Here is a 16,999-nt window from a genome sequence, read left to right on the forward strand (position 1 = left end):
CTCAAAGGAAGACAACGGTGGCCTCAGCTGCTGATTTTCTAAAATTCTAAAGCATCCAAGTGGTGTGGTCCAGCTCCTGGAGCCAGTCCCTATAGCCCGGCCCCCGGCCCCTGGGGGGCTGACGGCTGCAGAGCCAGGATGCTTTCCAGGCCTCCCGAGAACAGCCCAGTGCTTTCCCTTCACCTGGCTCTCTCAACTGCCCAGGGGTGGCAGCATCTGCTGTTCTTTGGCCCAGTGATGAGTGCATTCACTTGACGCCATAAAAACTGGAGAAAGCTGGCTAAGTCAGGACCACTTTGCATGGCTGTGTTGGCAGAATCAAAGGCTGGCAGGACTGCCCCTGGTGCTGAGCTCCGCCTGTGCAAAGATCTCTTCGGATTTAGCACTGGCTTCACTCAAACTTCAGGCCAAGGCATGTGCCTCCTAAAGTTCACTGAGAACCCCCTGGGGCATTATCCCTAGAGGGAGGGCAGTTCATGAGTCCCTGATACTGAAAGAGGCAACCAGGTTGGCTCTGGGCCCTGCTCTCGAGGTGCGGGGGACAAATCCCCCCACAGACCTCCTGAAAGGCAGTGCCCGGGGCAAGTCTCCCTCTGACTGGAACAGATTGTTTTTAGAGCTGCTCTTCGCCAGGGCCTTCTCATTTTCTCCATCCTGTCATCTGTTGGAATCATTCGCCCTTTCTGCTGAGTGTCAGACACAGCACTTCAAATTTCAGCCTTAAAATATGCCCCTTGGATTTCTGACACCTGCTCCAACCTGGATGAACCTCAAAGACGTTATGCCAAGGGAACTAAGCCCGACACAAGAGGACAACTAGGCTATGCTCCCAAGGATGTGAGGTCCCTAGGGTAGTCAAATCAATAGAGACAGAAAGTACAATGGCGGTGGCCAGGGGCTGGGGGAGGGGTGACGGGAGGAATGGCTTCATGGGGACAGAGTTTCGGTTTGGGAAGATAAAAAGTCGTGGAGACGGATGGTGGCGATGTGTGAATGTACTTACTTACAGTGGGTGAAACGGTAAATTTCAAGTTATGCATCTTTTGCTATAACTGAAAAGACTAAGTATCAAAAATTAGTTTCTCAGAAAAATATTTAAAATAACAGTTTAAATTTTAAGATAAAGTCTGAAAAGAAAATACACACTTTGGGGCAATAACTCCTGATGAGAAGGGCACACGGCTTTTTTCAAAACCTAACTCGGTGTAGACCTAAATACCTTCTGAAACCCAAGACCCAGGAAACGGTCCCTTGGTAACACCCTTGTGGTGGCAAATGAAACCGTTCTGACTGCCGCCACCATCACCGTCACCTACCAAGCGTTGCCACCATTCAGTACCTCCTAGCAAGGGCTGCGAGGGCTTTTTCTTTGAGTCACAATGAACCCACATCAGTCCTGATAACGTGGGTACTGCTCACGTCCATGCAGAAAGGTTAGGTTCTCACTCAGTTGTCTTACAACCAGTCAGTGGCAGAAATGGGACTCCAACCCAGGGCTACCACCCTCTAACAAACACCTTATTTACTGAACACATTGTCTGTCCCTGCTTCCCCAACTGCAGACTCCCTGAGGATGGGGCTTTACGTCTGTGCTGTTAATTCTTGTGTTCTCAGAGCCTCTGACAGTGCCTGGCACACAGCCAGCTTGCAATATGCTGAGTAAATTAATCGGCTGAATGAGCTGGTCCCTGCCGACAACTCAGTTTCAGTCCTGCCATCCCACCCCTCCTCTGGTCCACAATTTATCTTCTAGGAACTCCAGCAGTCACAGCCCCAGTGCACGTGCACACACACACACGTGCGTGCACACATACGTGCGTACACAGACCAGGTTATTCTGTGCCGATTTTCCTATGCTCAAGGAGTCCTGTCTGCTGCTGCCATGCTATTTGTCACTGAAGTCCTAGCAGACATTCAGTGAGACCCAGTTCCAGGTCACATTGACTATGAAGATGGTCCCAGCTTTCGCCCAAAGGCAAACTGGGTCTAGACATCCTGTCTAATGATAGTCTTGCCTGCACTTTGCAAGGGCTTCCTGCCTCCAGACACTTTCTTTACACTCCTTCTGTTCCGTCCATGTCTCCACTTTTATTGTAGAAGAAGACATTTTGGGGCTCCTCAGTTTGGGTGGAAAGCAAAAGAGCCACAGGAGGAAAGGGAAAAGGAAGGAATAAGATGAGGATATTCCTAAGGACTGGGAATCAATAATATGTAGGGACCTTGAAAGGAAGGGAGACTCAGCTCCCAGAGAGCCAAGCTAAAGGGGAACAGGGGCAGTGCTGGGCAGAGCCAGAGGAGACAGGAGCAAGGTAAGAGACACAAAAACCAGGTGATGACAAGCCCTGTTGTCACCCATGTATCAACCTCCCTGCACAAGGCTCGGCTCCTTGAAAGAGAACAATTTAATGGCCCTCATGTCTGTGACTCTTAGTATATTTCAAAATGAATGTTCTGGTAAAGAGATCAGAGTTGTCATACCAGGGGTGCCCAGTTTCATGATGACTTGGTGGCCACATCTGCAAATGCCACTCGTTAGTCCCAAGGCACACACATGGCCTCTGCCTGCCCTGGCGCACAGCATCACAGAGCATTTCCCTCAAGACATCGGCGGGCTCAGGCGTCAGGGGTGCAGGATGTGGCTGGGTTGCTCCTCTTCAGGGCTCCCTCGAAAGGGGAAGGTAGTGTTGGCTTTGCTAAGCACATTCTGTTTTCTCTGCAGAGAAGCTGAGAGGAGGAATCCAACTTGTGTGAGGAGAGATGCAGGAAGGCTTCCCGGAGGAGTCCTTGGTCAGTGTCGCAGAGGCTGGGACAGTTTGGGACAGGGCACAGGAAGGAGGAGACTCAGCTGCAGAGGCCTGGGAAATCTACAAGTTGGGATCATGTGGAAATTGACTTCACTGGTTGCTTTCAGTGACCTCCTTCCGGTGGGACTGCACGCGCACGGCTCTAATCTACCCTTGCAGTGTCTGAGAGGGCCCAGTGAGTGATTCATAAATCAGGTAAGGACCAGAACTACCAGGTCTGTTAATGACTTGCTCTCCACCCTGAGATCTCAAAGTAAAAGTCCCTGTCAGAAGACGTGGGAGACCCCGCTCAACCCCAGCTTCATTACCAATTTGCAAAAGCAACCTGAGCAAGCAAGCCCCTGACCTTCCCTGGAGGGAGTTTACAGACCCTGAAAGGGGGAGACAGCAGACATCAAGAAGGACATACTCTAGGAGTCTACTTATAGGAACTTCAAAAGCAGCCAAGACATCTTGAAAGTCAAGGGAGCCAGGATATAGTTGACCTTTCCATGGGAGAGGTAGGCGACTGGGATGAGGCACTTGGGGGGCAGGTCAGGTTCTGTTTCTTGGTCTAGATGCTGCTTATACAGGTATGTGGGCTTTGTGGAAGTTCATCCAGTTGTTCACTTAAGTTTTGTGCATTTTTCTATATATATTTTATACTTTGATTAAAAATGTACTTTAAAAAAAGTGAAAAAATCTGTTTCCTTCTGGCTCTTCTCCAACTGATGAGTATTTACAGCTTCCCTGGACTTCTCCAACTGCTACATGGACTGAAACGATGACTTTTCCTCCACGGACAAAGGCAAACAGCTTTGCTTACGTTTTTTGTTTTTCCTATGAGGAAATGTTAAATTTAATTCTGGACAGCCTGTTTGTTTTTCTAAATTAACCATTGCCAGGAAAACAGACTGTGGGTACCGAAGAGAGAGAGAGAGAGAGAGAGAGAGAGAGAGAGAGAGAGAGAGAGAGAGAGAGAGAGAGAGAGAGAGAGAGTGTGTTGTGTGTTCCCTTCCTATATTGACACACTTAGAGAGCAATGAAAATAAGTTTGAAGATGTTCCTAAACATCTGGCTAGCTAGAGAAATTGCTCCTTCGACTTTCCATCAGTGTCCCTGGCATAGAGCTTGTGTTCAATAACTATTTTTTGAATGAATGAAAGATTGAAAAAAATCAATGAATAAAAGAAAATGGGAGAGCAAGAGAAATGTGGATAGAAGTCTTTGCAGGTACAGCCGGCGCTGGAGAGGCCGACTGTTCCAATCCCTTTACTTCTAGCTCGCCTTCCAGACACTGCTCAGACAGTGCAGAAAGGGAGCATCTCATCTCTTTTACTCCATCACTGCCTTCGCCCTACTTTCTGGATGTTGGTCTGGCCATGGCCACACCCCCAGTGGCAGCTCAGCCTCATGCCTAGCAGGTCACAGGGCCTCGTATTTAACATTTGGGCAGCTTGTCCCAGGGCTGCCCCATTATGAAAGCACAGTCCCATTTTGGAGCTCCCCAAATGTCCACTCTGACCGTTGCTCCCTAGCTGCAGGAGATACCTTATAAACCACTCTGTCATTTAAATTATTCCATCATTCAATAGTGATTACATACTCAGCATACATACTGCAACAGGTGCAACTAATAACCGGGCCAAACGTCAGCTTTTTCAGTTCTTCATTCCCAAGCCTGTGTACTTTGTCCCAGGGCGTCTGTTCCTCTGCCCCATCTTTTAATGTTCCCAGGATGTTCCTATCAGTGGTCATGGAAATTTAATTAGCTGTCACCTCTGTCCTCATTGACTGTGCAGCTCAGGCCCCCTGTTGATCCGGTTCTGGCCCAGGTGGATGGTAACTTCCTGCAGGCTCCCCCTCCACCCCTGGGAGCAACGGTACCTTCTCAGTGCCCCAGCCTTCAGGCCACCAGCCCTGCTGGGCCAGCAGCTCCAAGGCCCTGCACAGCTGCTGGCCTGCCCTGGGGACCCTCGGGATGGATGACGAGCACACGGATGAGTACCACTGCTGCCTGCTCCCATGTCCTGGGTAGACAACACTGGGCTTCCTCCTGGGCCTAGAGAAAGCCTTAAAAACCTCCCTAGCCTAGTATGACAGGCACTGCCCGTAATCAAAGCGGGAACTGGACCACAGCCCCTACCACTTCACTTGCTGCAGACGCGGTGTTCTCTGAGGTTTGCACTAGCACATGCAGACCCACTTCTCTGAAGGGAACCAAGCTACAGAGAAATGTTTGATGGGATCTCATCATTCAATAGTGATTACATGCCCAGCATGTGCCATGTAATTGAGGGGTGAGATAAGGGCTCATAAACCCTTCCTTTAAGCTGCTCAGGGTGTGCCTGGGAGGCAGGATATGTACATGCCAAGGGGTTCAGAGGCACAGGGAGGCTCGTAAGGGAGGCCCAACTGTGGGGGTACTGAGGAGGCAGCCCAAGCTGGGTGGGGTGAGCAGGAGCCCCCAGGGCTGGCCCCTAGGCCAAGGAGTCTGGGGACACAGGGGACATGCATTTAGGAGGTGGAGGCCATTGTTTGACCAAGGAGAACCTAAGAGATGCCACTGTCCTGGGGTAGAAGAGTGAGTTGGGGTGGGAGAGGAACCACCCACAATCCTGAAATGGGCTGCATGGTCCTTAAAGTTAGGAGTGGGTCTGGGGAACTGCCTGGGTTACTGTCTGAGGTCCAGACCCTCTCTTCTTTCTTCCTGGGGTGGAGGACGGGCACAAAGCTTGCTTGGGGGAAACGGGGAGGGAGGGATGGGGCAGGCCCACAGGCTATCAGGAGCCACTGCTACACTGGTGTCAGAGAACATGGGGCCCTGATAGAGGATATTGTCCTGGCTGCTTAGGTTGTGACCATGAGACCATTTGGAAACACGCAGATGGTCTCCAACATGGAGTGCTGGGCAGGATCGGGAGCTTGGAGAAATGCGTGTGAGGCGTGAGGCGTGGGGTCAAATGGAACCACTGCAGATTCCGGAGGAATGGAAAAGCTAACGGTGGTGAATTACCCATGTGGAGGAGGAGGTGGCTTTGAGACCCCAGCTCAGTAAGGCCGAGGAAACCTCACGCTAAGGGCAGGGGGACCGCACGACTCAGCCCCCTCATTTCTACTTGTTTCTCTCACATTAAAAACACAGTTCCAGTGAATCACCCACATTCTAGCTAATTTCCTATCTCTTGGTTCTAAGATGCTTCCAGTATGAGAGTTAACCTGGCGCCAAACAGCAATTTTTCCTGGTGTGCGTGACTCATAGGAAAAAGTGTCTCCTGGGCTATTAACAGATTGGGGGGCAGGGTTTAAAACATCTGGGTTCAGAGCAAATTATATAGAAATCAAGCAAAGTACATATCATTCTGGCACTGAATACTACTTTCCCAAAATAACAAGACAGGAAAAATGGGCTCTTTCGTTAGCAGGGGGCACAGATGTTCCAGAAAAGGATTAAATGCTTCAGAACAATGCAAACAAAACTCAGCTTAACCAGGTCAATGTTCTGACGAATATGTGCAAGATGTGTTTATCTCCTAAACTCACATGCACAGAAGAAGTGGAGCCTCTTGACTTCCTTGCACACACCTTATCTTGCTTGGAAGCTCCATTCCCCCCTGACGTGGGGACAGAAGCATAAACCTGACAATGAAGGCAGGGCCACCAGTTCCTTCCTGTTCAGGGCAGACCCTCTAAGGACCCCAGGGACTGTCTTTGGCTGCAAGGCCACTACACTCCGCAGCCAGTGTGGATGACATGAGTGTATTTATGAAGTTTTACTAGAAGCTAAGAGATACCAATTGGAGCCCATAAGCTACCACTTTCACCCCTAGCCCCAGCCTGCTTTCCTGCCCCCAGCTGCTACCCATAAGTGGGGCGCACTCTTGATTGAACAGACTGAACACACTCACAGGCAGAGGGGAATGCAGAAGATTCACGGTAAGTCCATGGCTAGTAACACAACCGTGGACCTAGAGGCAGCCTTAGGATCTCCTGAACACAGAGCCCGGGAGGTACTACTGAAGCAGCCGGAAGGCGCACGGGAAAGGACCCCTCTCTGCCCTTCCAGGATGGGCAGCAGAGCGTCCTGGAATTCAGCAAGTCAGGCTCCATCCCTTATCACCCGTGTGATTGCTGACAAGGTATTTCATCTCTACGTCAGCTTCCTCATCTGTAAAATGGATTAATAAAACCAGCCTGAGTATTACACAGATTAAAGGAGATTATAAATAGGAAGTGCTCTTCAGAATTGCTGCATTTTGTAAGAATAAATGGTGTCCATTATTATTCTGTAATTGCTATTTCTCACCTTAATGTTGAGCTATATAAACTTTTAGAATGTGTAAGGTTAGAGGATATTGGGAACTTGATTAATTCTAATAAATCTTTGTACATTCAAATGCTCTTTCATTTGTCCAGAAAAATTCACTTTTTTTTTCTTTTTTGCTGTCTAGAGGAATATAAATGACTATGACCTGGTCTGATTAAGGTACATTTTAAATACAAAGATTTTAAGGTCAGTGTAGGATGGTAATTTTCCTGAATAAAAGGAGGATCTTTTGTATTATGTCTTTTACTGGACACAGAACAAGTTCTCAGAAGCATATGATTAACTCATATTATAACACCTACATATTTATGCACTTTTTCAAGTAATCTAATGGTTTGAAAGTATCCCAAACCTTAGGCCCCATAAAGAAAACTGCATTCTATGCGCTCTGAGCAATGTTAGGAAAAGTAATATCACTGATGTTTTACCTCCATTATTATTAGGAACAAAAAAACCCTGTGTACGTACATTTCCTCAATCAACACTAAGTTCTGTTACCTGTTAAAAAATGCCAGGACTGTTTTGTATACTGGAACTGTCTGAATTTTCTGGTTCAGTTGCAAGTAGACCCACAAAAGTACTGTTTTCAGAAGATGAAACTCACTAAAAGTAAACAACCTGGCCAAAACAAAAATATTGAGAAGAAATTTTAGGAAGAGCAAAAAGCCATGGCATTGGTAAGAAAATGAAAAATTGAGAGTGAGCTTAGGAATTAGGAATGAAGACCACCGCCCCTCAGTCCGTACGTGGCCCCTGATGGAGATGTCAAATGACTTGCTCCGGGTCACTCAGCTGGTAAATGGCACAGCTGGAATCCGACCTCAGCAGCCTGATGCGGGGGCCGGGGCTCTCACCCACTGCGCCGCCAACACCACAAGCATTCAACGAGCTCTTGCTACAAGACACGTGCTCCCCAGATGTTTGGATGCGTTCTTTTTAATTCCTCAAAACAACCCTGCAAAGTTGGGGTATCTTCCTGACTGTTATAGATGCAGAAATTCAGACCAGCCCTATGTTTATTTAAAATTGTACTGTTTTGTTCATCATGGTTTCTCATATTAATTTTGATTTAAAAATATTGCACTAAAAAACACTTGATCCCGATGACTGAGTGTTTTGATGCCCCCTTATATTCTGCACCCGAGACAAGTGCCTCGGTGATCACATTCTAGTCTCAGATCTGATAGAAGGCTGAGTAATTTAACAAGGTCACATGATGGTGGGATCAGCCCTGACCCTGGATCCGTCAGGCCCCCCACTGGCTGTGGGACCTCCCGCAGGTCACTCAGCGGCCCTGCAGCTGCAGAACCTCATCTGTAAGATGCCCATGGCAGCTGCCCGAGGACAGTGGTGAAGGCCACACAAGGAGACACACTGTGTGCTTCCTGTTGCTTCTGTGACAAAGTGCCATAAGCCAAGTGGCTTAAAACTACACCAATTTATTATCTTTTAGTTCTGGAAGTCAAAAGAACAAAATGGATCTCACTGGGCTAGGATCAAGTGTAGGCAGGGCCGTGTTCCTTCCTGAGGTTCTCCGGGAGAATCGTTTTCTTGCCTTTTCCAGCCTCCCGAGGCCACTCACGAACCTTGGCTTGTGGCCCCTTCTTCCCTCTTTAAGCCAGCAGCAAAGTGTGTTCCAGCCTCTCTCTGGTTCGGACTCTTCGCCTCCCTCTTGCACATGGAGGATCCTTGTGATAACACTGGGCCCACTTGGATAACCCAGGATAACCTTCCCTCTCAAGTTTATCCATGCACAGCCTTCATTCCATGCAACCTTTGCCATGCAACCTAACATAGTCACAGGCTGTAGGGGTTGGGATGTTGACACCTTTGGGGGAGGCGACCACACACATACAGATCGCTTAGCACACTGCCTGGCACATGGGAACCTGCTCGGCAAACAGCACCTCTGCCTCCTAAGTGGCAGGGCTGGGACCTGGCTCCTGAACACACACTGCCTGCAGCAACATGAGCCTCTTATCAAGAAACAAGTGATGACATCAGCTCTGCAAAGTAGGGCTGTTGCCAAAGAGCATCTCTAACAGCCTCTGATGACTTGATTATCTGAGAAGTCATCTCATCATTTCTTAAACCCACCGATATTTTCTGTCTCTGCCCATGGAGATGGCACTTTGCCTTCAAAATATATTATAGCCTCTTTACCCACCACAGAACACATCAAAACATCTGGGAAACACCTGTCGTGTAGTGAGAGCTCATTAAATGCTGGTAAGTGGTCACAGTGGGTGGAACCCAAGCCAAGTGGTGACTCGAAAGGGCGAGGGAAATGTCACCCACCCACCTCTCACATTATTTCTAGACACAGTAGAACTGTCTCTTTCCTCTTATTTGTTTTTAGACTACCTGCAGATGCATGGGCTCTGACTCTGGCCAGACAGGACCAAATTTGTCACTGTCTGGGCAATAATGGTGAGGCAAGAGGGGACACTTAGTATGATGTCCCAACAAAGAACTCTGCCAGCAACTTAACCACTCTGGCCTGGGAAGCTACATGACTTCTGGTGCAGCATCCATGCCTGAGGTCCCTAGGCCCAGAAGTTTCTTTGAGACTTTAACCAAAGAAGGGCTAGCACCAACTCAGGGGGAGTAGCAGAGAGCCCCATGAATCAGGATCCTGGCTTTACTTTTATTATGAAGGGTAATCACTAAAATTAAGTCTTCTGTATTTATGTCATGTACCAGCACCCAAAAGTATTAGTTCCTGCCAGAAATAACCATGCTGAGGACATTCAAACCTATTTTCATTTATCTAAGAGCTCTGATGGCCTTAATCAAGATGGAAGGAACTCAGAGAGATCCTAAACTTCCCTTCAGCATAGGTGAGCACCTGGGCTGTTTTGTTAACTGGTGCTTACTAGCAGCCACTGGGATGATGTAACTGGTGTTTGCTCTTTAAGTGAATAACAAAAAGCTCTTAACAAGACAGTTTGTCCTCTGTTTCTTTGAGAAAGTGTATATAAATAATAAAGGTCCTCTTTTGAATACAGACCATAGAGAAAGCTGTGCTCAAGTGAATAAAAAAATATGAACAAGGATGCCCACCCATTGCACTGTTGATTGTCACAGCAAAAAAAAAAAAAAAAAAAAAAAAAGAAAAGAACAAAATAAAAGGCCATTAGTAAGGGATTGAAATAAATTGCTGTTCACTCGACAGAACCCTGTACAATTTAAAATGCTAATTAGATGCACAAGTATCAATATGCACAGAACACATTGCATGATGGTAGTGAATAAAGTCAAGGAACGTCACAATCACTGAGATAATTTATTTGAAGTTTAAGCCTTTGCAAAACAATATTACACGTCACTTATGGACACATACACGTAGTACAAGTATCATCACATGGACTGAGGTCATGCCAGTGGTTTGCTTGTCTCTCGGGCAGGAGGAAAGGAGCAGGGCCGGGGAGGGGACAGAGGTGACTTCTGCCTTCTTGGCAATGTTTTATTTCTTATGACAGCATGTGTTCATTTTGGAGGGTGGATCCAATTGTGTTTTGTAGTATCTTCCTACTTCCTGTAATTTTTTAATTATAAAAAGTACAACCATCAGTATCCTCACTGATCTTGGCCATCAAGAAGGAGAAGGCAGGCCTGTGCAGAGCACACTGGTGGGCTGGTAGTGACCACGGGCTTCCAGGCCACTCAGCCCTACGTTCCAATCCCAATTCTCATCTTGCATCAGGGGACCTGGACCAGTCCTTCCACTTTCCTGTAATCTGCCTTCCCCCGGTGAAAATGCAGCTCACAAGTCCCATCCTGCTGGGTTGCTATAGGAAATAGACCCCGTAGCCCACAGTGTTCTGTATACCACAAGTGCTCAGAGAAACATTAGCTTTAGGAACTATGTTTGCAAGGGATGCCCAGAGGCATTCCAGACACTGGGGGGACGGGATGCCATGGAAGATAGGGTGGCTTTTCTAGGGAATTCCTGAACATTCAAGACTCCCTGTATCACAGACAGGAAGCCAAGGAGAAGTGGGCGCATTCCCCTGGCCACAGGAGTTGCAGGACACCCTTTTGCGCAGACAGGAGCTCGTAACCTTCCAAGTTCTCTTTCCTATGTGTACAAGGAGCTTAACTGGCAGAAAACCAGAACTCAGAATTAAGTTTCATACTATTAGAGTTAGTAGAGTAGGTAACCTAGTGGTGACCTCTAAAAACAAAATTAATTGAAAAACGAAAGGCCCTGGCCAAGAAATGAAGACCCGAAGCCCAGGAGGTCAGGAAATCTGTGTATATTTTACCCCAGCAGGTTTACAAGGTGGAAAACAAAACCCAAAGGAAAATGAGATCAGAGGGACTTGAGAGGAAAGGTTAGTGGCCCCAAGGTCTAGCATCTGCTGGTGTTGTCCCAATGAGTCTCAGCAACCCAGACACCACAACCACAGTCCAGCAGCTGGGCCACAGCCTACGCTGAGTGGGGCCGAGGGACGGTCCATGCCTGACCTTGGGTCTGGTGTTTCCAAGCAGCTGCTCTTCCCAGGACAACCTGGTCCTTGCTGAGTTCTGATTGCTGGGAAACCCAACCTCATAATGAGGAGCTCGTGAGCCCATCCCTGCCTTTTATTATCCCTCTTATCTTAGGGACAGTAACTGTACCTAAGTTATGGGGTACACGGGGTGGCGGGGCCTGATAGGGCCAGTGCACATAGCAGGGCACACATTCAGAAGGCTCAATCAAAGCCAACTCACCAAAGCTCTGTTCTCCGTTAGGAGAGGTCTGAGGCACCGAATCCAGCAGCCAGTATGGGTGCCAGGATGAGGAACCTGAGCCTGGGCAAATTTCTAGCTGTCTCCCCAAGGCCCCTCTTCCTGCATCTCTGTTCTCCACCTCCCTCCACTTTAAAGCAGGTGGCCACTGGCCACTGACCAGGTGAGAAGAATTTGCCTCGAATAATGTGGGTGGTGTGAGCACGAGGTCTGGGAGCTGTCGCGGTCCCTCCAGGGCACATGGGCTGAAGGCATGCTGAGGCCTTCACTTCTTGCGTCAGGAGAGCCCTGGGCCATCTGTACCGAGTGCTCTTGGGAGGCATTGGGGGAGCAGGACCCTGTTTCTGCATCAGTCATGTCTCCCCAAACTTGTAAGGCTAGACTTTGGACTTGTAAATTTCTTGGCTTCTTTTCCTGCCTGGTGTGCATTTTGTAAGGCCTTCGCATCACCAGTGTTCTGGTTGTGGTCAGACATTTTTTTCCTGTTTCTTGAATAAATGCTCCGAGAGTGGGATGGCTGGGTCTTTCCCATGGAGGAACAGTGTTATGAAAAGCCTGAGGGGTGCCATGTTTATCTTTTCTTCAATGCTTGCACGACCGGAGGCAGTGCAGGGGGTGGGGGTGGGGGGTGCACAGTAGGGAAAAGCAGTGGGGTCAGGGCAGAATGTCAGTGATCCCTGATGCCCTGGGGGTGCCCAGGGCTGTGGTCCCTGAGGTCGTAGATAACATGATCTCCCTCAACACCAGAATGCTCTTCTACCAACCTCATTTCTCCATAAGCAAGTGAGGGCATTGCAAGCTTCTTAGTAAATCTGAACCAACCGTGGAATAAATCTCCCAGATGCAATTTCTGAAATCAGAATGCTTGCTGTCACATCAGCATGAGTAAACATTTCATTTCTAATGTGCCACTAACATTTTTAGTAGTATATAGTTCTCACTTCTGAAGTTCTCCCAAAGGGAATACAGTCTTGGCAACTTGGCAGTGGGTATTAAGACCCTTTTAAAAAGTCCCAAAGAGACATGACAAGTAAGTGCATTGCGTGATCCTAAACTAGATCCTGTGTCAGAGGGAAAAAAGTGATAAAGGATGGCGTTGGGTCAATGATGTTAAGGTGTTACACCAATGTTAAATTTCCTGAAGTTGGTAGCTGCATATATTAAAAAATTATTTTAATTAGGAGATAAACACTGAAGCACTTTGGGGGAAGGGAACATGATGTATGCAGTTTGCCCTCCAAGGGTTCAGAAAAACAAAGTGTGTGTGTGTGTGTGTGTGTGTGTGTGTGTGTGTATGTGTGTGTGTGTATGTGTGTGTATGTGTGTGTATGTGTGTGTGTATGTGTGTGTGTATGTGTGTATGTGTGTGTGTGTATGTGTGTGTATGTGTGTATGTGTGTGTATGTGTGTGTATGTGTATGTGTGTGTGTATGTGTGTGTATGTGTGTATGTGTGTGTGTATGTGTGTGTGTGTGTGTATGTGTGTGTGTGTGCGCACACACAGATGCAAATGATGGAGCAAATGGGGCAGAAAGGGAAACAAAACAGGGTTAAGGGTATGTCGATACTCTGTATGATTATCATTTTTATTTGCTTAAAATTAGTTTCAAATAAATTTTTTTAGAACAGAAAGCACTTTTTTGACTTAGTAATTATAATTCTAGGAACTTAATGTGGGAAAATAATCTGAGATGAAGATAAAGGTACATTGAAGGAGGTCACCAAAGTGCTATTTATATTGGTAAGACACTGGAAATAACCTAAAAGTCTAAGCATTGGGAATGTTTCCATGATTTAACTTGAAGGATGAGAAGGAGCCACCGGGCCCGGCCTAGAGGCATGATTAGAAGGGGTCAAGAGCAGACACGAGGCCCTGAGGCAGAGGTCCCTGTGGTGGTCCAGAGGAGAGACATGGAGGTTTGGCCTCCACTGGCGCCCAGAGAGAGGGACCCGTAGAGGCAGGCATGGTCTGGAAATGGGGGTGAAGGCGAAGTAGAGTCCAGAAGGACGCCCAAGGTTCTAGCTTGAGCAGCTGGGTGAGGAAAAAGAGGGCAGCCGTGCAGTAAAGGGCAAGAGACCGATAGCTGGGTTTTAGCTCTAATCAGCAGAGGTCAAACGGGCCATCAGATGTCTGAGTCCACCCCTTAGTCGTTGAGGAGTCAAGGTGGGACATACGAACTGATTTAGGATGAGAGGTTTTATTAATATTGTCAGGACTTTTAAAAACTACTTCAGCAATTACTGAATTAATGATCAGGTGGGCAATGAGACTGTGGGCACCCAGAGGGTCCCTACCCCCATGGAAGAGCATACAAGGGAGCCCCCCCCCCCCGCACAGCACCCGTGCGTTGGCCCCCACCCCGCTGTCCTGGAGGCAGGCAGTTTGGGGTAAGCAGGGGCTGCACCCTGGGCACGTCCAGCAGGGGTGTGGGTGCACCGGCTGGAGCACCTCCCTCCCCGCCAGCCCTGCTTCCCCAGGCCAACCAGCACCCCAGGAGACCAGCTCACCTGGGGGACTTCAGCACTTTGTGGAGCAGCTCCTGCGGGATTTTGCGGAAGTGGATCTGTGTCCCCACCAGAGGGACCAAGTTCATTTCCAGCCACTTCTCGCAGGCGGTGGTGAGCTCCTCCTCCTTGTACTGAGAACAAGAAAAGCCAAGTCGGTGAAGGAATCAATCCCTGGACTGTCAGCGCCCTCTTCTGGCCTGAGACGATGTTACCAGCGTGCGCCCGGGGATTCCAAAATACATCAGCTGATAATCATTTTCTGAGTGTTTGCTAAGCTTGAGGCACCGTGCTACGTTGATTTAAATCAATCCTCACCGCAACCCTATGAGCTTGGTTCGTTACTACCTGTATTTTACTAATGGAGAAGCTGAAGCTGAGGCTTCTCCATTAGTCCTGCGCTTTCCATTGGTCACACAACTAGGAAGTGTGGAGCTGAAAGGAAGCCCCAGAGATCTGACCACAGGGCTTGCTCGCTGAAATCTCTGGGCAAAATTCAGTGACTGGATCACAGATGGTTCCACGGGGTATATATAACCTGCGGGGAGTTCTCAGGCTAGTCTGGAGAAAGTGGACAAAGTCGCCTGGGCCCGGGGATCTTCACAGGGTCTCAGTACACTGCGCGTGTCCTCAGGGCCATAGTCCTTCCCAGGCTGAGTGGCTGAGAAATGCTGTCTGGAATGCAAAGACGCTGCCCATCGAGTAACGTTCCAATGACCGGCGGAGTGAAGGGGAGGTCACTGAGTTGTCTTTGACAAAACAGGCATTTAAAACATTCTTAGGCGCTATTATAAGAGCATTGTGACATGCTGACTGTGTGTGAACCGAACGTTAGTGTCAAACATGTCTGTTTCACGGTGTGAGTGTCCATCCAGACCAGGGTGGCCTCACGGAGGGAGGCTGGAATTGGCAAGAGGCCTGGTCTTCAGACCCAGCCCTGAAGCTCAGAAGCCATGTCGCTCTGGCCAGGTTGCTCCCCTTCGCCAGCCTCAGTTTCTCCTCTGATAATGAAGTGTTAGATTACATCATTTATTCTCAACACTGACACACTGACCAGGCCCAGGGGAGACAGAATTTCACCCAACCCCAATGTCCTTGAAGGTTGGCTAATGTTTTGGTGAGAAAGGTTATGCTTTTTTTCTCCCCTAATTATACGGCTTTCTTTTTAAGTGTGAATGTCCTTTTAAAAATAAAAAGATTTTTAAATTTTTTCACTTGGCAAAATTAATTATTGGTACCCTTAAGTTGGTGCCTTTAGACAGATTTTTTTTTTGGAACAGAGACTAGTGTGTGAAATCCTAGAGTGTGGGGTGCTCCTGAAGGTCCCCAGGAATGACGCACTCTGTCCAGTCTGTTCTCACCTTGCAGCCGGCCAGGTAAAAGTTCTTGATGGTGCTTGGAGTGAGTCCGCTCATCATCATGGCCACACACCTGCAGAGACAGAACCACTGTTGCCCTAGGCTGTTCTCAGAGAAGTTTTCTTTCTGTCCAGACCATTGCAGTGCTGCTAGAGGGGCCTCAAGTCCTGTTCATCTCTGATCAAAGAGCAACATTCTGAGGAAAATCTTGGCCCTTTCCCTTGAATAGGCGTCATCTACTTGGTCTGTGTACTCATTAAGGATCTATTTACTGAGCACATACAACTGGTGATGCTTTTGGGGTGCAAAGAACAAAACTGATGGGTCAGTGGGGCAATGTGCATTAAGTAAACAGACGGGTAATCTCACTATTACAGCTGTGTTAAGGGTTAAAAAGTTCAACACAAGGTGCTATGGGAACGTAGTAAGAGGGAACCTAACCTAGTGGAGGAGGATCAGAAAAGTGATGTTTAAAACCTGAAGGATAGAGAGATGGCCAGGCCAGGACCTGGGAGACCAGCATGCAGAGAGGAGGAAACAGCATGTACAAAGGCCCTGAGGCAGGAGCAGGTGCTGTACTTTGACAGAACCTCAAGGAGAGCACGGCTGCAGTGCAATGAGGGAGGGCAAGACCAAGGTGGACGTGAGCTGGGTGGACAGGGCTGGTGGTGGGGATCACTAGGTGGATGGTGGGGCAATGAAAGTTTCAGTGAGTCGGCTTTCATAGCTGATGTTAATCTCTCTTCAGCACAGTTTTCTTAAGGCATGTTCACTTCATCAGAAAGGGCACCAGAAATAGCTACTGGGCTCCTACAGAGTTCATCTTGAACTCATTATCACTCAGTGGTTTTCCTAAACTCAGTTGAGATACACTCAGCTCGTGGACAAAGGCTTACATGATATCTAGTAACTCTTGCGCATATTCTAAAATGTATTCTTAAAGCCAGATCAGCAGAGAGCGGGGGTGGGGGTGGGGGTAGGTGGGCTCATTAACACCACCAACCAACCACACCCCTGAACTTATTTTTACTGAGTTGCATTTTGGTGTGAAGCATTTATTAACATTGAGAGAGAACATTATAAAATTTATTGTTGCACTTACTCCGTGGGTATTATTGAGGACATTGATCGTTATGTCACTCAATGTCATTTGATGAAGACACCCAGGGTTTTATTACCAAGAGTAGCTATGCTCCTCCAATTTCTTTTGTTTGTTTGTTTGCTTTTATTTAATTTCACTGATCAGGTTTCCCTTTTCATATTAGCTGCTAGGGAGCTCAGAGCCAAATGTG

The 16,999-nt window shown here is 47.9% G+C and overlaps 1 protein-coding gene across 4 annotated transcripts in view; it reads right to left on the bottom strand.

Annotated features, from left to right (window-relative positions):
* BTBD16 (BTB domain containing 16) overlaps positions 1-16,999 on the bottom strand; it is a 42,939-nt gene that overhangs the window by 9,245 nt on the left and 16,695 nt on the right. For 3 of the 4 annotated variants that reach the window (XM_073240254.1, XM_073240252.1, XM_073240253.1), the window contains exons 8-10: positions 15,711-15,780; positions 14,353-14,483; positions 7,609-7,728 (exon numbers count right to left, since the gene is read on the bottom strand). In XM_073240254.1, coding sequence (XP_073096355.1) covers positions 7,609-7,728; positions 14,353-14,483; positions 15,711-15,780 — 321 coding nt within the window. The remainder of the gene's footprint in view (positions 1-7,608; positions 7,729-14,352; positions 14,484-15,710; positions 15,781-16,999) is intronic. The other variant, XM_073240255.1, reaches the window with a different exon arrangement.

This window comes from Manis javanica, chromosome 7 (genome assembly GCF_040802235.1).
Source record: "Manis javanica isolate MJ-LG chromosome 7, MJ_LKY, whole genome shotgun sequence".
Lineage (NCBI taxonomy): Eukaryota > Metazoa > Chordata > Mammalia > Pholidota > Manidae > Manis > Manis javanica.